Raw genomic sequence first — 17,423 nt, 5'->3', positions numbered from 1 at the left:
TGTTCCATGTCTGAATTCTCATGAGTGACTTTGAGATTACACCCTCATTTTCAGCTTCTGAGCCCTATTTAATATCCTCCACTTCCCTGGCTTCTGAAGTTTATACTGAGATGTAGTATCTAGCTGACTTCACTTTCTGTGGAAATGGTTACGCTGTTTTTCTGTATAGCCTGTGACAATGAACACGAAGTACAGATGATATCGTTTTGCTTGCTTTTATTCAGCATGGTCAAACTGACAGAATCCTCGTGCAGAGATACTTAACTGGCAAGTCACAACACTATCTTACAAGTGTTCCGGATGACTCTGCAAACAAGTGATGAACTCTTTGATAGACTTCCCTTCATAGCAGATCAGGTAGACGTTCACAAATAATGGAAACCTGGGAGAAATGCAATTGCTAAAGTAAATTTTCATGCAAAATACAACCAATTCAAATTTTTACCAGCAAGGTCATTTTAGCTGGCTTTTCAGTACACGACTGATGCATGATGTAAACTTTATCATAAGATACAGGGCAGAATACTATCGATATATATTAATTTAAAGCACTGTAGCAAGTATGAATGGGAGAATATAAATTTATCTGTCTCAAGTCCAGTTCTCAACATTTCCACGTCAATTTGCAATTTTTTAAAAAAGAAAAGACTCATGAAAATTCACTGGCATTTTAAAGCTGATTTCTCATTATACATATTATTTACAGATCAATTTTCTATAATGCATTGCATGTTATTTTCTCTTAGATGTGCACTTTATCCTAATATATGTGTTTTGTAAACATTGCTTGGCCATAGAACTACAAGCAAAATTCAGAGAAGTGTGAATTTTGAATGATGAGTGTGTTTTGGTTCCCATACCTTCTCAGAAAGCATGAATTATGTAAATTCACCTTTAAATACAAACTAATCCCCAACCCTAGTGATGGCTCACAGCAGAGACACCCAAGAGTTTTTCCATGGCCAAAGGAGCCAGCAAAGTGCAGAGAATACTCTGACTTCTCAGACAGGATATTTAATAGAAAGTCAAGCTACATACTTGTCAACCATTTTCTTCTGTTTCAGGATTTTGTAGACTTCAGCAGATGTTTGAGGCCCTTGTAGCTTTTGCCCATTCAACATTTCTTTTTCTAGCTGTTCAATTGTCTGGAAATTATTTTTAAAGAGTGTTAAATCATTTGTATTTGGTTTAAAGGAAACTGCATCACTAAACTCCATTTAAAGCTAAGTAGTAAATGTGAAAGTGCTAAAGCCGGAACTCCCTTTGTTCACTTTTGCAAAGAATGGAAATAATAATTTTGTGCAGACTCCAATCTAAGCAATACCCGAGATTTACTTATACATACTAAAAACATATGTGTTTTTAAATTAGGACAAGCATCTCTCATTTGGTATTATTTTCAGCTAAATTCTGTGTGACACTAGAAAGCCCACACAGCTATCATGATGAGTAGTGGCAGATACCCACCACTAATTTGTCTAATCTTTTAAAGCCATCTAAGTTGAAGACCATCACATCATTTTCTGAGAACGGATACCACAGTTACATGGTGTGAATAACTATGTCCCTTTCTTTGTTCTGAATCTCCCACCATTCTTTTTTACTGGATGGTGCCTGGTCACATTATGAAAGGAGGAGAGAGAAGAGCTGCTTTCTATCTACTTTCTCCACATTATGCCCAATTTAGAAAGGTTAACATCACACAATGTCAGTTATTAGCAAGGGGCCTTGGTCACTACCACTGGTCTCATCCACAAACAAACGCATGCTGCAATATACTAATTACCGTATTTTTCACCCTATAGGACGTGAAAAATGAAGGGGAAATCTGGGTGCGTCCTATGGGGCGAATGCAGGCTTTCGCTGAAGCTTGGAGAACGAGAGGGGTCGGTGCGCACGGACCCCTCTCGCTCTCCAGGCTTCAGGAAGACATCCGCAGCCTAGGCAGCCCTGCGGGAGTTCCTGCAGAGCTGTCTAGGCTGCGGATAGCAGCCTGCTTCCCGGAGCACCAGGCGCCCTGAAAGCAGAGCGCCAGGCGCTTCGGGAACACATCCGCAGCCTGGGCAGCCCTGCAGGAGGTCGGGGCGCCCTGAAGCAGAGCGCCCTGGGCAGACATCCGCAGCCTGCTTCCCGGAGCACCGGGCGCGCTGAAAGCAGAGCGCCCTGCGCTTCAGGAACACATCCGCAGCCTAGGCAGCCCTGCGGGAGGTCCCGCAGGGATGTCTAGGCTGCGGATAGCAGCCTGCTTCCCGGAGCACCAGGCGCCCTGAAAGCAGAGCGCCAGGCGCTTCGGGAACACATCCGCAGCCTGGGCAGCCCTGCAGGAGGTCGGGGCGCCCTGAAGCAGAGCGCCCTGGGCAGACATCCGCAGCATGCGGAGCCCTGCAGGAGTTCCCCACATGGCTCCCCACGCTGCGGGTAGCAGCCTGCCGCCCAGCGAGTGGGGCGCCTTGAAGCAGAGCGCCCCTCGTGCCGGGCAAACATCGGCCAGCCCCACAAGCTCGGGGGACAGTAGGGAGGCGCAGCGCCGCCATCCCGCTGTTCCTCGACCTGGTTCGGTTTCCCCGACCTGCTTTTGGGGGGTAAATAAAGGGAATTTTTTTCCCTTTATTTCCCCCCAAAAAAACTAGGTGCGTCCTATGGGACGGAGCATCCTATGGGACGAAAAATACGGTAGATATGCCCCCTGCCCCCCATTAGAGCAATTAATCTTGGGGGGAAACACTTACTTTTCCACCACGTGCAAAAGCTTCAGCCACCTTCCTGTTGCGTCCCCCGTAGCATGTGGTAATCAGATCAGCAACACCACAACTTTCCAGAAATGTATTTATTACTACAGGGCCTTTGCAAAAGAGCTTAGCAAAGGCAATCATTTCCATTAGGCCCAGACGAATCACAGCTGCCTTGGTATTGTCACCTTGGTTCAACCCATCACAAAAACCAGCCCCTACTGCAACGATATTCTAAATCCAGTTAGGACAGGGGGAGAAAAAGAGAAGAACAAATCACATGAGACAAAGGCATCGCGTTTAATGACTTCAGAAAGCATGAATGCTTAGCAAAAGGTGCCATTCACAAATGCATTCCTACAGCTGCATTTCTCTATTGAGTTTCTCCTAAATGCCCCCAAGAGCAAAACTGCATGCAGTTCAGTGGTCTATTCAGATATATTCAGCAAGTGGTGTCTGCAAGTCTGGTCACAATAAGAAGTGCTGCTGCAGTTGAAGAATATGCTGCTAAATATGTCTTGGTAGTGACAAGCCACACTTCTTGTTTTTCTCCACAGGATCAAAGCAGCTGGTGAGACATTTCCATAGGATCAAAGCAGCTAATGAGGTGTATCCTTGTACTGAATGTTTTTAAGTGAGATAGTGATATGAGGGAGGGATCATAGCTCTGTAGCACATGATTTTTAGGCGGAAGATCCCAAATTCCCTTGCATCTCAAATTAAAAGCATCAGGTAGAGGGTGAAATTAAATGGCCTTTGCTAATGACAGCAGTTGACAGGACAGAGCTGATCTACAAATAGTCTGACCTAGATGAAAACAACTTTGGATGTACTATAGAGTAATGTCTATGGTGTTGTGTGGACGCTGGTTTTTCTTCCTCTATCAGAAACCTGAAAAGAAGTATTTCACAACTCATAGTGGACAAAAGTATGTGTATGTTGTCCCACCTTCAAAAAATCTCTAAAAAGTACTTTATCATATGTCCTACAAACTCCAGTGCAGACGTTGCCTAGAAAGTCATCTAAAAAGTGCCCAACATAAAACTAATGGATCTCGTTTTAAAAAAGAAGTCATTGGACATATTTTCCTGCTGCCTACATCAAAGCCAATAAAACTTACTGGAGAATAGTATGTCCAAAGGATTACTTTTTTCTGATGTCACATATATTTGCTTCCTAACTGGCGGCAGCGATTTAACAACCAGCCATTGTCCAACCTATATCAAGGCCATTTTTAATCAGTATAGCAGCTGGGATGTAAGTGCAGTTCTCCCATTTTACAGATTTGTAAAGCCAAGAAGAAATGAATGAGAAAATATATGAATTTTTTTTTTTGAAAGCTTAGCTGGCCACACAGATTGCCAAAACTTTAATTGGCCTCACAATATTTGATTTGGAATTACTCACTTTTAAAGCTCCACAGAGCTCCACGGTGTCACAGTCATCTACCACAGTAATTCTGAAATTTGGGGTTTGCAACAACTCTTTATAGATCTTCCCACTTTCAGGATTTTTGCAACCTATGGAAAGAAGCATAGTAAATTAGGATTGAGGTGATGGCCAAGTAACAGCATATCATATGACTTGGACTTAAATGGAAGCATCTCTTCAAATCTCAGCTATGCTTGTGACTCACTATTAGATATACCCAAACCCAGTAAGCTTTCTATAGGGAGAGATGCTCAGTAATGATTTGTAAATACGCTTTCAGTGCTGTGTTATCGAAAACACAAGAATGCCTGTATTCAAATGCTACAAACATTCCCATTTGCAAAAGGATGGGCAATAATAATAAAAACCACCTAGGTCAGCTGTGAGTGTCAGTGAGATGTAGAGGATAAGAGTGTTGGACTAGGGAGACGCAAATTCAAATTCCCACTCATCCATGAATCTCATTGGGTGACCTTTGACCAGCTGCTACCTTTCATTCTTACAGGGTTGTGCAGAACACTGCAACAACAAACAAAAAAGTTGGCAAGGGTTTTTTTGGGGGGTGGGGTGGGGGGAAGTCTCATCACAGCAGCTATAGATCCACAGATATATCTTCCAGATCACCACAAAGTGGAGCAGGGGAAACATTCTGGATCTATATTCTGAGTAAGTGGACTGAACTGATCCCTGGTTTAGTCATTAGTCTTGAACACAGAATTACCAATGGTGGTTTCACAGAACTTTTCATCTGCCACTTCGTTTGCGATGTTGGCTCCCATGAGTACACTGACTTCTATGCCCAGCTTCTCTCGAATGATGTCCGATATGAGTTTCAGTCCTTTAGGGCCTTCGTCTATGCCCTGTTTAACAGGAAGGCAGTGAACAAAAGTAAGACTAGCCTTCTTTGCACTTCAGTAGATGAAACATAGATCTGATCCTGTTGTACTCTATGAAATTGAGCCCGTGCAGGAGTTGTTTACAACAAAAGATAATGGGAACAGATAGCACGTTGTCGGGTTAATATATATCTTAGTTATGACCCACACAGTGCATTTCTCTTAAAATTGTTTGATGTGTGTTACATAGCCAACTTTTTATATAATAACATAAGCTTTAGAAAATATAATAATATATTGTGGGGAAACGACTAGTCCATTCCAAATATGGCACTTTTGCCTTCTGTTCTGCATCTCGGGGTGTCCATAACCGACTCCTAGGGACAATGGGGGCTTCAGCCTTCCCAATAAAATATTTGAGGGGGCTCCCCCCAAAAAAAAATTGACGGGCATTCCCATTCAAATAGTGTGTGCACCGTGTCATGTTGTAATGATCTCAGGCAAGCAAGCAAGCCCAGATAAGAAGTAATGAGACTCCAGCAGTTTTATGTTACATTTATTTACAACCCCCCCCCCCCACACACATCTAGAGCACGGCTTCTCACCTGCTCACATTGACAATAGTTGGTCAGTCTGAACCTCCGCCCCTTTCACAGCAGGGAGGATGCCAAATTCCCGCCCTTCCCCTCTTTCCCTTCTGTTGTCCTCTGACCTTATCCAGTCTCCTATAACGGGGACTGAGAGGCTGGCCTTCCCCCTCCCCACTTCCACTTGACACACTCTCAGTCCTCTGCTTATCTGCTGATTGCCTAATAACACTTTGGCTGCCTCCTAACTCTCCCGCTTCTTGAGAGCTAACAGTGTCTTCTTCTGGAAGGGTGGTTGAACTACCTCTTCTCGACTCTGTCAGCTAGCTCTCATCTGCAGTCGGTCTCTCACTTAGCTCAATTTCTGAGTCTGACTCTTCCCCTGCGCTCGGGTGAGCAACATTCCTGACACATGTTATTGATTATGTGGGGCAGGGCTTACCTGGGCCCCCACAATATTTTATTCAGGTTGGCGCCCCTGCTGCGCCCTATATGCAGTCATGACCCTGGAAATTTCACTGTTCCATTTTCTCCCTAACCAGTCCTACCCCTTGGGAAAGGTTCACAAATTACCTTGATTAGCGAAATTCCAATGGCTCCTTGTTTTACATGGCCAGTTAGCTGCTGACAGATTTTAGGAATGAACTGATGAGGTATAACAAATATTATAATGTCTGCACCATTTACTGTTTCTGCTGGGTCTGCTACAGCAACCTGAGACAAAAAAGAAGAAAGTTTAAACATTCTATTATTGAAAAACAAACAAGGGCAGCTATCTAGCAGCGTTTCCCATAGCAGCAAGAGTGGATTGAGATGACATTCACATATATACACATTTTGAGCATGCAATGTGTATTTCCTGGGATTGCGCATGCAGGAAGGCAAATCCATATATGCAACACAAGTATTTCCTGCAGTAGTCTTAATATAGCCAGCTGTCTTGAATTGAGGTCTGTACAAAATAACATTAATCTACTAACTCACATGAAAACACAATGTTCAACTGCAAATGAATATTTGGAGAGAGAGAAACCACTCTTTTACACTTATATTATAGAGATATTTAAGTAAACATAGATTTAAGCTTTGCATCTGAAAAACTTCTTGAAGTGCCTTAGCTCAGTTCTCTTAGCAACCTAATTCTATCAATGTTTGCTCAGAAATAAGTCCAGTGGCGTGAGGCTTGCTTTCAAGTAAGTGTGTATGGGATTATAGCCTCAAGCTTGGCAGCCACTTGGAGGGGGGGGAATCAACCTCGTGTCCTGTCTTTGTTGTGCACATTCTACAATTTGGGCACAATGGTCTGCAGCTCCTCAGAGTATTCTGGAATACCAAGTAGGTCTGGAGACAAATAATGTATCTAAGCCTAACCAATTGCAAAACTCACAAGGTTCTTGCATTGTTCTGACGGCTGTGCCAGGATTTCTTCTCCAGTTTAGATAATGCACAACTCATATCAATGTCTGTGTGTACCTATGCTGCTCTTTAATCAATTGCATTATCCTTCTGATATATTGTGAGTACAATTCCCTTCTCAGTCTGCTCCTGGGAAAGCTGCACAGCTGTTCTGCTATGTTTTTTTTAAAGAAAGGGCAGATTTTTCTAAGCTTGAGGAATGGGGTGGGGGTGGAAGAAAGCCAAAAAGGAGAAGCATGGGAGTAGGGTGTTTAGCTCACAATGTTAAGCACGAGCCTCATAAAAAGTGAGCGACCCAAAATGCAGCTATTGTACACTAAATTCCCAGCATGGAAGCAGCCTTTGTTACTTTGAATTGCATTCCATTATGGCCCAACTACACTACCTTTAAAACCTGAAACTACAGTTAAGGAGTTACATTGAACTTACCACATTAGGAGGTAGCTTATGCCCTGGGAGATACTTCACATTCTCATGGTCTTGGTTAATTATTTCTGTGAGTTTTCGCCCATCAATTTGCTCTTCAAATACCCACATATTTACAGTAGGGTGAAATTTGAGGGATTTCTGGGTATTTTTGCCTATGATTTTTGCAATGGCACTTCCCCTTTAAAAAAAGAAAAGCGGGGGAGGGAGAGGAAAAGAAGGCAAATAATTAAAGGCATGGTTAATTGCATCCCCACTCACCAGAAGCATACGGTTGCACAAGCACTATATCTCAAGAATTTGGACACAAGCAAAATTTGCATAGTAATTTGGATTTAGCGAACTTTATAAAGCTTTACCTCCTATAGTAAATTTCACAAATGGCTGCCAATGTATACAACATATGTACTGTACATATGCACTGCTTCTGCACTTTGGATGGTCACTTTGGTGCTGCTAACATAGCAGTTTGACTTCATCCCTGAGGGTGCCCTCCATTGTCTTTCGAGACAGACGGATGCCAAAACCAACATCCCACATCAAAATTCCATGTGGGGGTTTTTTAGCAAAGAAAATTGGCAGTTTAGATTCCTACGTCATATTTAGACCTTAAAGATTTTAACTGAGGAGGAAGTATGGTTTCCCCTTTAAAGAGTTGTGTGCACAGTTAGTCTAGAACTGCTTCTCCACCTAGTGTAGAATTCGGGGCAAGAAGGTCTGAGCATTACACTGATCCTGGCCCAACTGGCTGCCAATCAGGTTTTCAGGCCCAGGTTTTGACCAATTAAACCTTATGGCTTAGGACCACAATACCCCCAAGGACCACCTCTCTCCATATGAGCCTATCTCAGCCCTGAGGTCATAATCTGAGGCCCTTTCTTCATGTGCCTCCTCCATGAAAGGTCCGGAGGGTGGCAACATGAGAATGGGCCTTTTCTGCAACAGTTCCCTCTTTGTGGCATACTCTCCCCAGGGAGGTTCACCTGGCACCTTCATTATATACCTTTAGGCGCCAGGTGAAAGCGTTCCTCTTCAACCAGGCCTCAGGCTGATTGATATCCAGTGCCCTTTTAAATGTGATGTGGGATTTCTGGCTTGTTATTGTTCTTATTTTTAGTCTGTATTTTGTGTTTTTTATATTGCAAATTGTTGTGAACCACCACGAGATCTACAGATGAAGGGCAATATTAAGCTTAACAAATAATGAAAATAAAAATGGGGAGAAATGTCGGTACACAAACCTTACTTGAATTATCAAACCATCTTGCCTAATCTCTATAACAATAATTCCTAGTGCTTTTCTCCTTGTTCCATGCAAATAGAAAGGAGACCAGGACTTCTGTCCCCCCAAGGTGTTGCGGGGAGATGTGCAGTTTGCCCCAGGTGTCATGCCTAGGGGGGTGACAAACTCCCTCGGGCAGATTGGCGTGGCAGCGCTTGCACCCCCAGTTGGTGGATTTTTGTGATTGGCATGATCACTGTCGTGAAAATACGCCCACTGATCACACAAATACGCCCTGTGATCAGCCTGGCACCCCCTGGCAGGTGGTGTTTGCTCCGCTCGGCGGGTGACGCTCGCATCCCCAGCTGGCGGTATTACGCGATCGGCGGGCGGATTTTCACGATCGTCGGGCAGATTTTCATGATGACGATCGTGCCAATCGCGAAAATTCGCCCACCAGGGATGCAAATGCCGCCTGCCATGGTGTGCCAGCCTGGGAGGCTCCCGTCGCTGGAGCACCCTCTGTGAGAATTGCCGCCACTGCTGTTCCCTCAATGGCTTCCTTGGGGCAACATCAGAGTGTCACCATTGCAGATCCAGTGAAGTTACACTGTGTTTTTCTAAGCTAGATTAATGGTATTCAAGGTCATTCAAGCAAACACAGCTTCCTCAGGAGAGCTATATCTTGTGTTGTGACTGAACAAGTGAAAGTAAAACAGAACCTGGAAGTCCCAAAACTCTGTCAGCAAAATTGTATCTCTAGCTGCTTCACAGAAATGTAAGCCACATAGAGCTACAGCCGAGAGACCAGTTGAAAAGCTTTTTTTCTTTCTTTCAAATTAGTAGTACAAATAAAGCTGGGTTTTCAGGTGGCCTGAGTGTGTTGAGCTACCACAGACTTCACACATAAAACTCACCTCTCTGAAGTTGGAACTTAAATAAATCTTTAAAATGCTGGCAATACCTTTTTGCATATGTCTGTGTCAAGCATATCGAAGCCAAAGGTCATCTCGGCTAAGAGAAGGCTGCTATATCAGCATTGGATCTCTCTGCCTCACTGAGCCATGTCCTAGCAGCTGCCCTCATCAGAAGGCAAAAAGCTTCTGACAGCTTGTACGTTTCTTTATTATATTTATATTAAACTGATAAGAACAGATACTACACTTGATCTTAGCCAAAAGGCCGAACAAGCAGGGTTCAGAATTAAACGTTCTACAACCGATCATGCAATAGTCCTTTACCATCTGGCACGGAAGTACTCGCCCCCCCCCCCCCGCGGCTACCTTTGTGCTGCCTTCTTAGATCTAAAGGCAGCCTTTGACAGCGTTCCTAGAAATATTCTTTGGGAGAAACTTGCGAAACAGGGCATCGATAGAAGACTCTTATGGCTTATAAGCCAGCTCCATGAAGGTACCCTTGCCAGAGTGAGACTTACTCCTGCGGGCGACCTCACAAATTCGATACCAATAAACAAGGGAGTGCGCCAAGGATGTATATTGGCTCCCTGCCTATTCAACCTATTCATCAGCGACATGCGAGCACCCCTAGTCAACTCATCTCCAAGTACACACGCGCCTAGACTAGCGGATTACCGCTGTCCACTCCTTCTATACGCGGACGACGCAGTAATTCTATCTTATACACGTGTTGGACTAACCAGAGCTCTGAAGATCTTTGCCACGTATTGTCAACTCAACCAATTAACCATCAACCATGCTAAATCTAAGATTCTGAATTTCGCCAGAAGTCGGAGATTATACGAATGGAAGCTTGGTGGAGCAAAAATAGAGCAAGTCCTAAAATTTCAATACCTAGGAGTTATTTTTCAATACAATTTGGGGTGGAAAGCACAAATTCAACACCTACTTAACAAGGCCAAAACTCTGTCATATGCGCTCCTCCGATTTTTCTTTTCGGATGGAGCTTTGCATGTTCCCTCGGCCCTAAAGGTGTTCAAGGCAAAAGTGGTTCCCGTGCTTGCTTATGCTGCCCCGCTCTGGGCCGTGATGACAGATCTTACTCCTCTTGAGACTCTGCAAAACCAATTCCTACGTCGGCTCCTAATGCTCCCCCTGTGCGTAAGCAACGCAGCCATGCGATTAGAATTGAAGATCGCATCCTTAGAAACTTGCCTGTGGAAGCAAGTCTTCAATTATTGGTTATCATTGTGGCACAGATTACCAGACCATTACCTTGTCCAATGCTTATGGCGAGATGAATTCTTCAGCCTTTGGACTAGTAGAATTCATGCCAAACTCCTGAGTTACGGAATCTCTCCCTTAGATTCCCTTAATCTAGATCAAATCACTGCTCAAAGACTGATCCGCCAAAGACTGGACGACATCAATTTACAGCGAAACTATACGCTGGGGGGAGGTGTTCGTTCGCCCCAGAACATTGGTATCACTTTAACTTACTGCGTTCCATCATACCTCTCCTCCCTTTCGTCTGTTGCCCATAGGCTGGCCTTCACCAAAGCGAGGTTTAACGTTTTTCCCTCCAATGTCCTGAGACATAGATTCTCAAAGGGACAAGCCTCCGCCATGTGCGAATGTGATAGGGAGACGCCGGAGTCGCTTCAGCACATTATGTTCACTTGCCCCTTGTTCAATGTGCCACGGGCAAATTTGTTGGGATCAATCGTACAGAAGCTAGAGGGTACCCCACCAAAATTCCACCTTGCCCAAATCCTGCAGGATAAGGATATCCATACGACCCTGAAAGTGGCTAGGTTTCTGGTCGCTGTCCTTACCCAAAAGCGCTGCCAAGGAGCACTACAAGCTAATTAAGGCGCAGTATGTCATTCCATCTTACAGTATTTTATTGTTATAGTGATGTTTTAGCGGCTGTTTTTTCCCACGTGCACAAGCTGTTATTTATGTCTTGTTTTTATCTGTATGGGCCTATGGCCGTAATAAATATCTAATCTAATCTATTTATATTCTCCTAATGACTCTACAAGATAGCTTGTGATGCCTATTAAATCTGGACTATTGAATTCAGGTTCACAAGTTATATATAACAATCTAGAAGAGCTCCTAACCCACAGGTCACCAGAGATGAGCAGACAAACTACTCCTTAAGACTCTTCAAGCAAAACTTTTGCACATGGGTTTGTTAGTCACACTGATGAAAGAAAAGTAAACATTTGCATAAGGTGGGGGATTCAAGTCCACATTTGTGATTGTGGGTATTGAAAAAGAACATTGGTTGTTCAAGAGTTCAGGCCAACTAATCTGAAACAGGAAGGTGTGGTATTGAGCTGTCCGAGAATCAGGTTCGCATATGTCATGCCTGACATCAGTTTGATGACCACATTTCCAAAATGTTGATTTTGTTTGTCAATTTAACAGCTAATAAATAAACAGCTAATGATAACAATAAAACCAAACCAGCAGCAAATCAGAAACCATTATGGAAAATAAAGATTTCAAGGTCTGACTATGAAATCTCCAAAAACAACAACTGAGAAGCCGATGTTTAGTATGCAAGGGGTTGTTTAGATGTTTTTGATAGTACAGTATTGCTGACCATTGAACTTTCACATCTATTTTGGTAGCTTAAAGGAATGCAACCCTGACTGCAAATGTTACAGATAAGCTTGGAGGTTAGTGTTTCTGACTCAACTCACAAACAAAAGAGCTCAAAATTTTCCCCCACCTCTGAAGGACTCTGACTTGTAGCCTATCACATGAGAGCTGCATCAGCATTTTGGGGCGCTGGTGGGATGTGGGGTGGGTTGCAAGACCAAACGCCTAACCTCTGTTAGACACAACCATTCTGCATGCGTACATGAAAGGCACAATTCTTATTTATTGTAGGGGAGCCAGACATCTTTTCTGAAGGTAGTTCCTCTGTAGCCAGGATATCACCAAAAAGTTGGTATTTTAAGCTACCCATGCTATGCTGTTGTGTCCGGGGGCAGCTTTCATTGTGGCTCATTTTGTGTTTGGGTGCAAATAAGAGGCCTTTACCAGGATTGGTGCCATGTTTGAGGGAGCTTGCCAGGGGTCACCTTGCCCAGGACTCCATCAAACCTAACAATGACCCTCTGGTGCCCCCACCCCAGTGCTACCTTCAGCATTTCAAAGCATACCAAGGGACTAGTGGAGATACTCTGGGCACCAGAGAGGCTACATGGGTGGAGTTTCATGAGCACAGCACAGCTCCAGCTACCCAGTACACCCTTGGCCCAGCAACAAAGCAGTTGTAACAGCCACCATCATTTTCCATATCTCCAGTGCTTCTAGGTGTCACCCCTGAAGTGTAGGATCTGCTACTGTCAATTTCCATGCAGCTAGAGCTTCCAATCCAACAAAGGAACAGTAGCTATGCAACTGGTAGTGGAAAAATTGCAAGGAGCAGGCAAAGCACAAGGAGCAGAACATCCATATTTTATCTGTCATGGTACATTTCTGGTGCATTGTGGGCTGAGGCTTAAGGAACCTGCCTACCTTTGTGCAGGGCTTGCCTTCGTAGGTGGACTTAAGGTGCAGATTTAAGGTGTCAGCTTTTCCTGTGAAAGTATCCATCCATTTGTACCCTAAATGTGGAGTTGGTGCAGTTCATCCATGCTACACTCTGTGTGATCTGTCACTGCTTTGCTCCCTTTCGTCTCCACCCACTCCCTTTTCACTCCTGAAAGAGGTATAATCTCTACCTAACTATCCGGACAGGAATCTTTTGCTGCCCTTGGCTGTTGTGTCCCATCTCACATGATCAGTCTTTTCTTTCTTCATACAAACAATGGTGAATTTGCACCAAACTACCAATTGAGACATCATTCGAGTATGCCACGAAGAGAGAAAAGTTAAGAATAAAACACACAAATCCTCCCTGTTATTTTCAAGCTCAACCTCCACCCTGCTTAACATAAATTCTGAAACTTGCCCAGGGTTTACATTATGGAGTATGCATCTCTAAGGTCAAGGAGTTGTATAGCTCACCAGAAAAGGTCACCGACGTGTATAGCCATAATGAAATTTGTGTAGCTGCAGGTTCTATTTATTTATTTAGTGTTGTTATTGTGGAATAAGAACAAAGCCCCTTTCATTGGTGTGGATTTTTAGGAGAGTGCCCAAACTGGATGTTAAGATATCAAAGACCTGTCTCTGAATGCCCTGTTCTTTGAAAGAATGGAAAGGTAAGCATAAATCTTTATGTAAATCTGAGCATAGTAATCTGAGAACGTACATGAAAAGGACAAGGGTAGGGAAGACAGGGAGAAATAGGTATGACTATAATTAAGTCTCGGCCTGTCGGTCAGGGTGTGTGCAACATTTCTCTCTCTTGAGAGACTAGTAACTCCTGCAAATAAACTAACATTCCATTTCATAGATGGTATCAAATTATTCCACACTGCGAAGACATGACTACAAAAAAATGCAGGTTTCTCTGCTGGTCTAGGAAATAAATTTTAAAAATCCAGAGTGTCCTTCTTGGTCAGTGTTAGTAAATTTTTCAGTTTGTTCCTATTAACTGTGCTGGTTGCTCCTAATGACTTTCACTTAGACCTACAGGAAGCTACTATGGAAAGAAAATGCTTGAGAAGAATAAACAAAACTTTCCCTTTCTGATGCACAACCACCATCTTGCTCTGCAAGTACACATTATGAAATAGTACCCATGCTGGCTTTCAATGTAGGGCTGATATTATGAAAGCACAGGAATAATACCACGTCTAAAACAAATTTGGGGAATTAATCCCAAACTGATTTCAAAGGGGGGGGGGTATAAAATGTACGACACTTTCATGCCCGTTTCCCCTAGCACTTTTTCTCCCAGGGGAACTCAGCCTGTCACTGGATATATTCCCTTTGAGGCCAATGTTCTAGTCTGATCCGCAGGTGCTATAGAAACACATGAAGCATGGTTCAGACTGGAGGTGGAAACGCTGCAAAACAAGCAAACGATTCCCTCTCGCAAAGCTCTGGAAGGCTGTAGTCCAAAACATGTCTTAGGGAAGCCTGGGGGGCATTTTTCCCGAGTAAACTGGTACAAGTCTGTGTCGGTCAGGGATTTCTAGTCTGTCCGACTGTCTACAGACAGATTACAGAGCTGCTCTGCGCTTGTCCCTTAATAATTTATAGCAGAGGCGGCCAACCGATAGCCTCCCGCTGCTGCGGAACTACAGTTCCCAGCAGCCCTGAACATCGGTCCTGCAGCCTGGGACTGATGGACCGTCCAACAACCATGGGAGCGCCCGAGGCTCCTCATTCCTGTTTTTATAAGGCACTGACATTTCAGGGGAGCAAATGCAGCCGCATAGAACATGACAGATGCGCCCTCAGCACTAGCATGTCTGCTCAGCAGGAAGCCCTATTGGATTCAGTGGGGCTTACTCCCAGGTAAACGGGATAGGATTGCAGCCTAAGCAACCTCGCCTGCTGGTTTCCTCTGGACTCTCGTGGGGAACGATCGGGGCAATCCAAAGGCGATTAAATTGTCTAAGGTGAAGCGGGGGCGGGAGGACCTGGCATTTTTGCGCAGGTGTCCAAGTTAGGACAGATATGGACCTGGATATGAAGGTAGAGCGAGAGAGGAAAGGTCCGGAGAGGGATGGCTGTCTCCCTCCGCGCTCCTTCGCCCACTCTCTGGATAGCCCGTCGGCCACCCGCGGCTTTTGTTGAAAGGGCACATGCACCCAGCTCGTGGGTGGGTGGCTGGGTGGGTCGTCCTTTGCCCCCCTGCGATTCCCCCTCGGCTCCGTCCGAGTCGTACTCACCAGTTCCCGGAACCGATAATGCAGACTTTGAGCGCAGACATGGTGGCTGGGCTCCCCAAGTCGTCTCTGGGTCCCTTCGCGCCCGGCGGCGTCAAGTTCGGCGCTCGTCCGCTTTAAGTATCCCGGAGGCTGGGAAAGACGCTTGACACACCCCGGCCTGCATGCGCCGCCTTGTCTGCCGGGATCCAGCCCGCGGTGGAAGGAGGTCAGCCCCTAAAGACCAGTCAGAGAAGATCGGGGGTCAGGGAGCTCAGCGGGCCGGCGATGGAAGGGAGAAGTAGCTCTCTTCCTGCTGGGTGAGCCATTGGGGCAAACGAGCCCGGCCCCACCAACCTCAGGCCGCCCAGTGGTGGCTGGTGCTCGTTGGGCAGAAGGCAGGGAGGCCAACGGTAGGGGGAGCCAGAGCCAAGGTCAGGCAGAAGCCAACCTATCCTCCTCCCTGGTGAGCTCAACAAGGATAACACTGAGACTAAGGAGGAGGAAATTGACAGCCAGTGTCACCCCCAGGACTGGTTGATTGGAAGAAAAAAGGCTGGCAGCTGCTGTGGGGCAGGCTGAGCTTGGTGCCCCATTTGCCCTAATGGACCAGCTTCCACAGCTTCTGCCAGACACGCCCCCCGTGTGGTGTGGTGTAGTGGTTAAGAGCGGTAGTCTCGTAATCTGGGAAACCGGGTTCGCGTCTCCGCTCCTCCACATGCAGCTGCTGGGTGACCTTGGGCCAGTCACACTTCTTTGAAGTCTCTCAGCCCCACTCACCTCACAGAGTGTTTGTTGTGGGGGAGGAGGGGAAAGGAGAATGTTAGCCGCTTTGAGACTCCTGAAGGGGAGTGAAAGGCGGGATATCAAATCCAAACTCCTCCTCTTCTTCTTCTTCTTCTTTCTTATAACCAGTCCAGGTTCTGGCACAGGCTAATAGCTTCCTCAGTGTTGCCTTCATGGCATTCAACAGGGAAAAGGACAAAACTAGAGTGTGTTGGCTCCTTTCAGCCCAGGGGCAGGCTTTGCTAATCTTTTATAATATGGCACTCTGTGCAAGACCAAAATTTGGCATCCCCAAATGGGTCTTCTCAATTTTGCACCCCCTCGGCTCAGGGCCTGTGGGGGGGGGACCGCTCACACTAGCCTAAATCCAGTGCTGTTTCTGCATTACCACTCCTAATAGGCACCAGCTAATGCAGAACATTTTTCTTCTTTGGACTGTGTTCTTGTACGATTTCTGAGCAAACAATATGTGGAAGGACCCACATGTATTAAATATGAATTAATAGGTTTTTAAATTTGAATTCAACTTAAACATTCTGAGAAAACTGTCAGATCTTATGATTAAAGGAAATATAAATTTTAAGACCAATATCTTCAATATTAGCATATTCCCTAATCACTATCTGGACCACAAAACAAACATCTGTTTTATGGCTACTGAACTTTAAATAATTGATTAATGAAGAATGAGTGGGTGTGGTGCTAATGAGTGGTGATGATATATAGAGTGCACAATGCCTGTACCTGCTCTGAGAGCCTTCTTGACTAAGGCTGGAGTATAGATGCCATAAAGTAATCTCTGGGTCTGTTAGTTCAGGGTCTATTATTACAAAACAGAAAGAATAGGTCACACTGGAGAAGCAGAAAACTGATCCTATTCACCTATGAGCAAGCACCATTGAATATGTGCTTTAAATGTGCTTTAAATATATGGTGCACACACAAGCCATATATTAACTCAAGCCAGGCTTCTAGGATTTACAAGGCCAATAGTGTTTCATGCGGCATAAAGAATCCTAGTTTGGAGTAGGTAGGTGAGCAATGTATGTTGTTTTATCAGATCTAGACCCCAGCCCAGCCCTGATCCAGAACTACCAGTCCTGCTTCACAGATCCCTAGCTCCAGGGAAACACAGCTTTGCCCTTTTTGCCAGGCAAAGATTGCTCTTCCCCCGCAGTCATGAGCTAATCCATAAAACTGGAGTATCAGGACCACAATTAAGCCAAGGGAAACACAATTTAAGCGAGAGTGGGTGGCATGTGCAGATGCAGAGATTGCCATGTTGCCATA

At 44.9% G+C, this 17,423-nt stretch overlaps 1 protein-coding gene across 4 annotated transcripts in view; it reads right to left on the bottom strand.

Moving 5' to 3' along the window:
- Positions 1-201: 201 nt before the first annotated feature.
- LOC308584133 (glycerol-3-phosphate dehydrogenase 1-like protein) overlaps positions 202-17,423 on the bottom strand; it is a 33,112-nt gene continuing 15,890 nt past the window's right edge. The window contains exons 3-11 of one of the 4 annotated variants that reach the window (XM_081188876.1): positions 16,878-16,953; positions 15,372-15,584; positions 7,429-7,606; positions 6,157-6,297; positions 4,882-5,020; positions 4,137-4,249; positions 2,730-2,963; positions 1,039-1,145; positions 202-382 (exon numbers count right to left, since the gene is read on the bottom strand). In XM_081188876.1, the coding sequence (XP_081045002.1) occupies positions 286-382; positions 1,039-1,145; positions 2,730-2,963; positions 4,137-4,249; positions 4,882-5,020; positions 6,157-6,297; positions 7,429-7,606; positions 15,372-15,412 (1,050 nt within the window). In that variant the 5' untranslated portion in view covers positions 15,413-15,584; positions 16,878-16,953 and the 3' untranslated portion in view covers positions 202-285. Of the gene's footprint in view, positions 383-1,038; positions 1,146-2,729; positions 2,964-4,136; positions 4,250-4,881; positions 5,021-6,156; positions 6,298-7,428; positions 7,607-12,743; positions 12,960-15,371; positions 15,585-16,877; positions 16,954-17,423 lie in introns of those variants that run through there. The other 3 variants (XM_081188875.1, XM_081188878.1, XM_081188877.1) reach the window with 3 other exon arrangements.

The sequence above is a fragment of the Podarcis bocagei genome (assembly GCF_964188305.1).
Source record: "Podarcis bocagei genome assembly, chromosome: 1".
NCBI lineage: Eukaryota > Metazoa > Chordata > Lepidosauria > Squamata > Lacertidae > Podarcis > Podarcis bocagei.
Note: the sequence above shows the minus strand (reverse complement) of the source record. Positions and strands in the feature narration are given on the sequence as shown.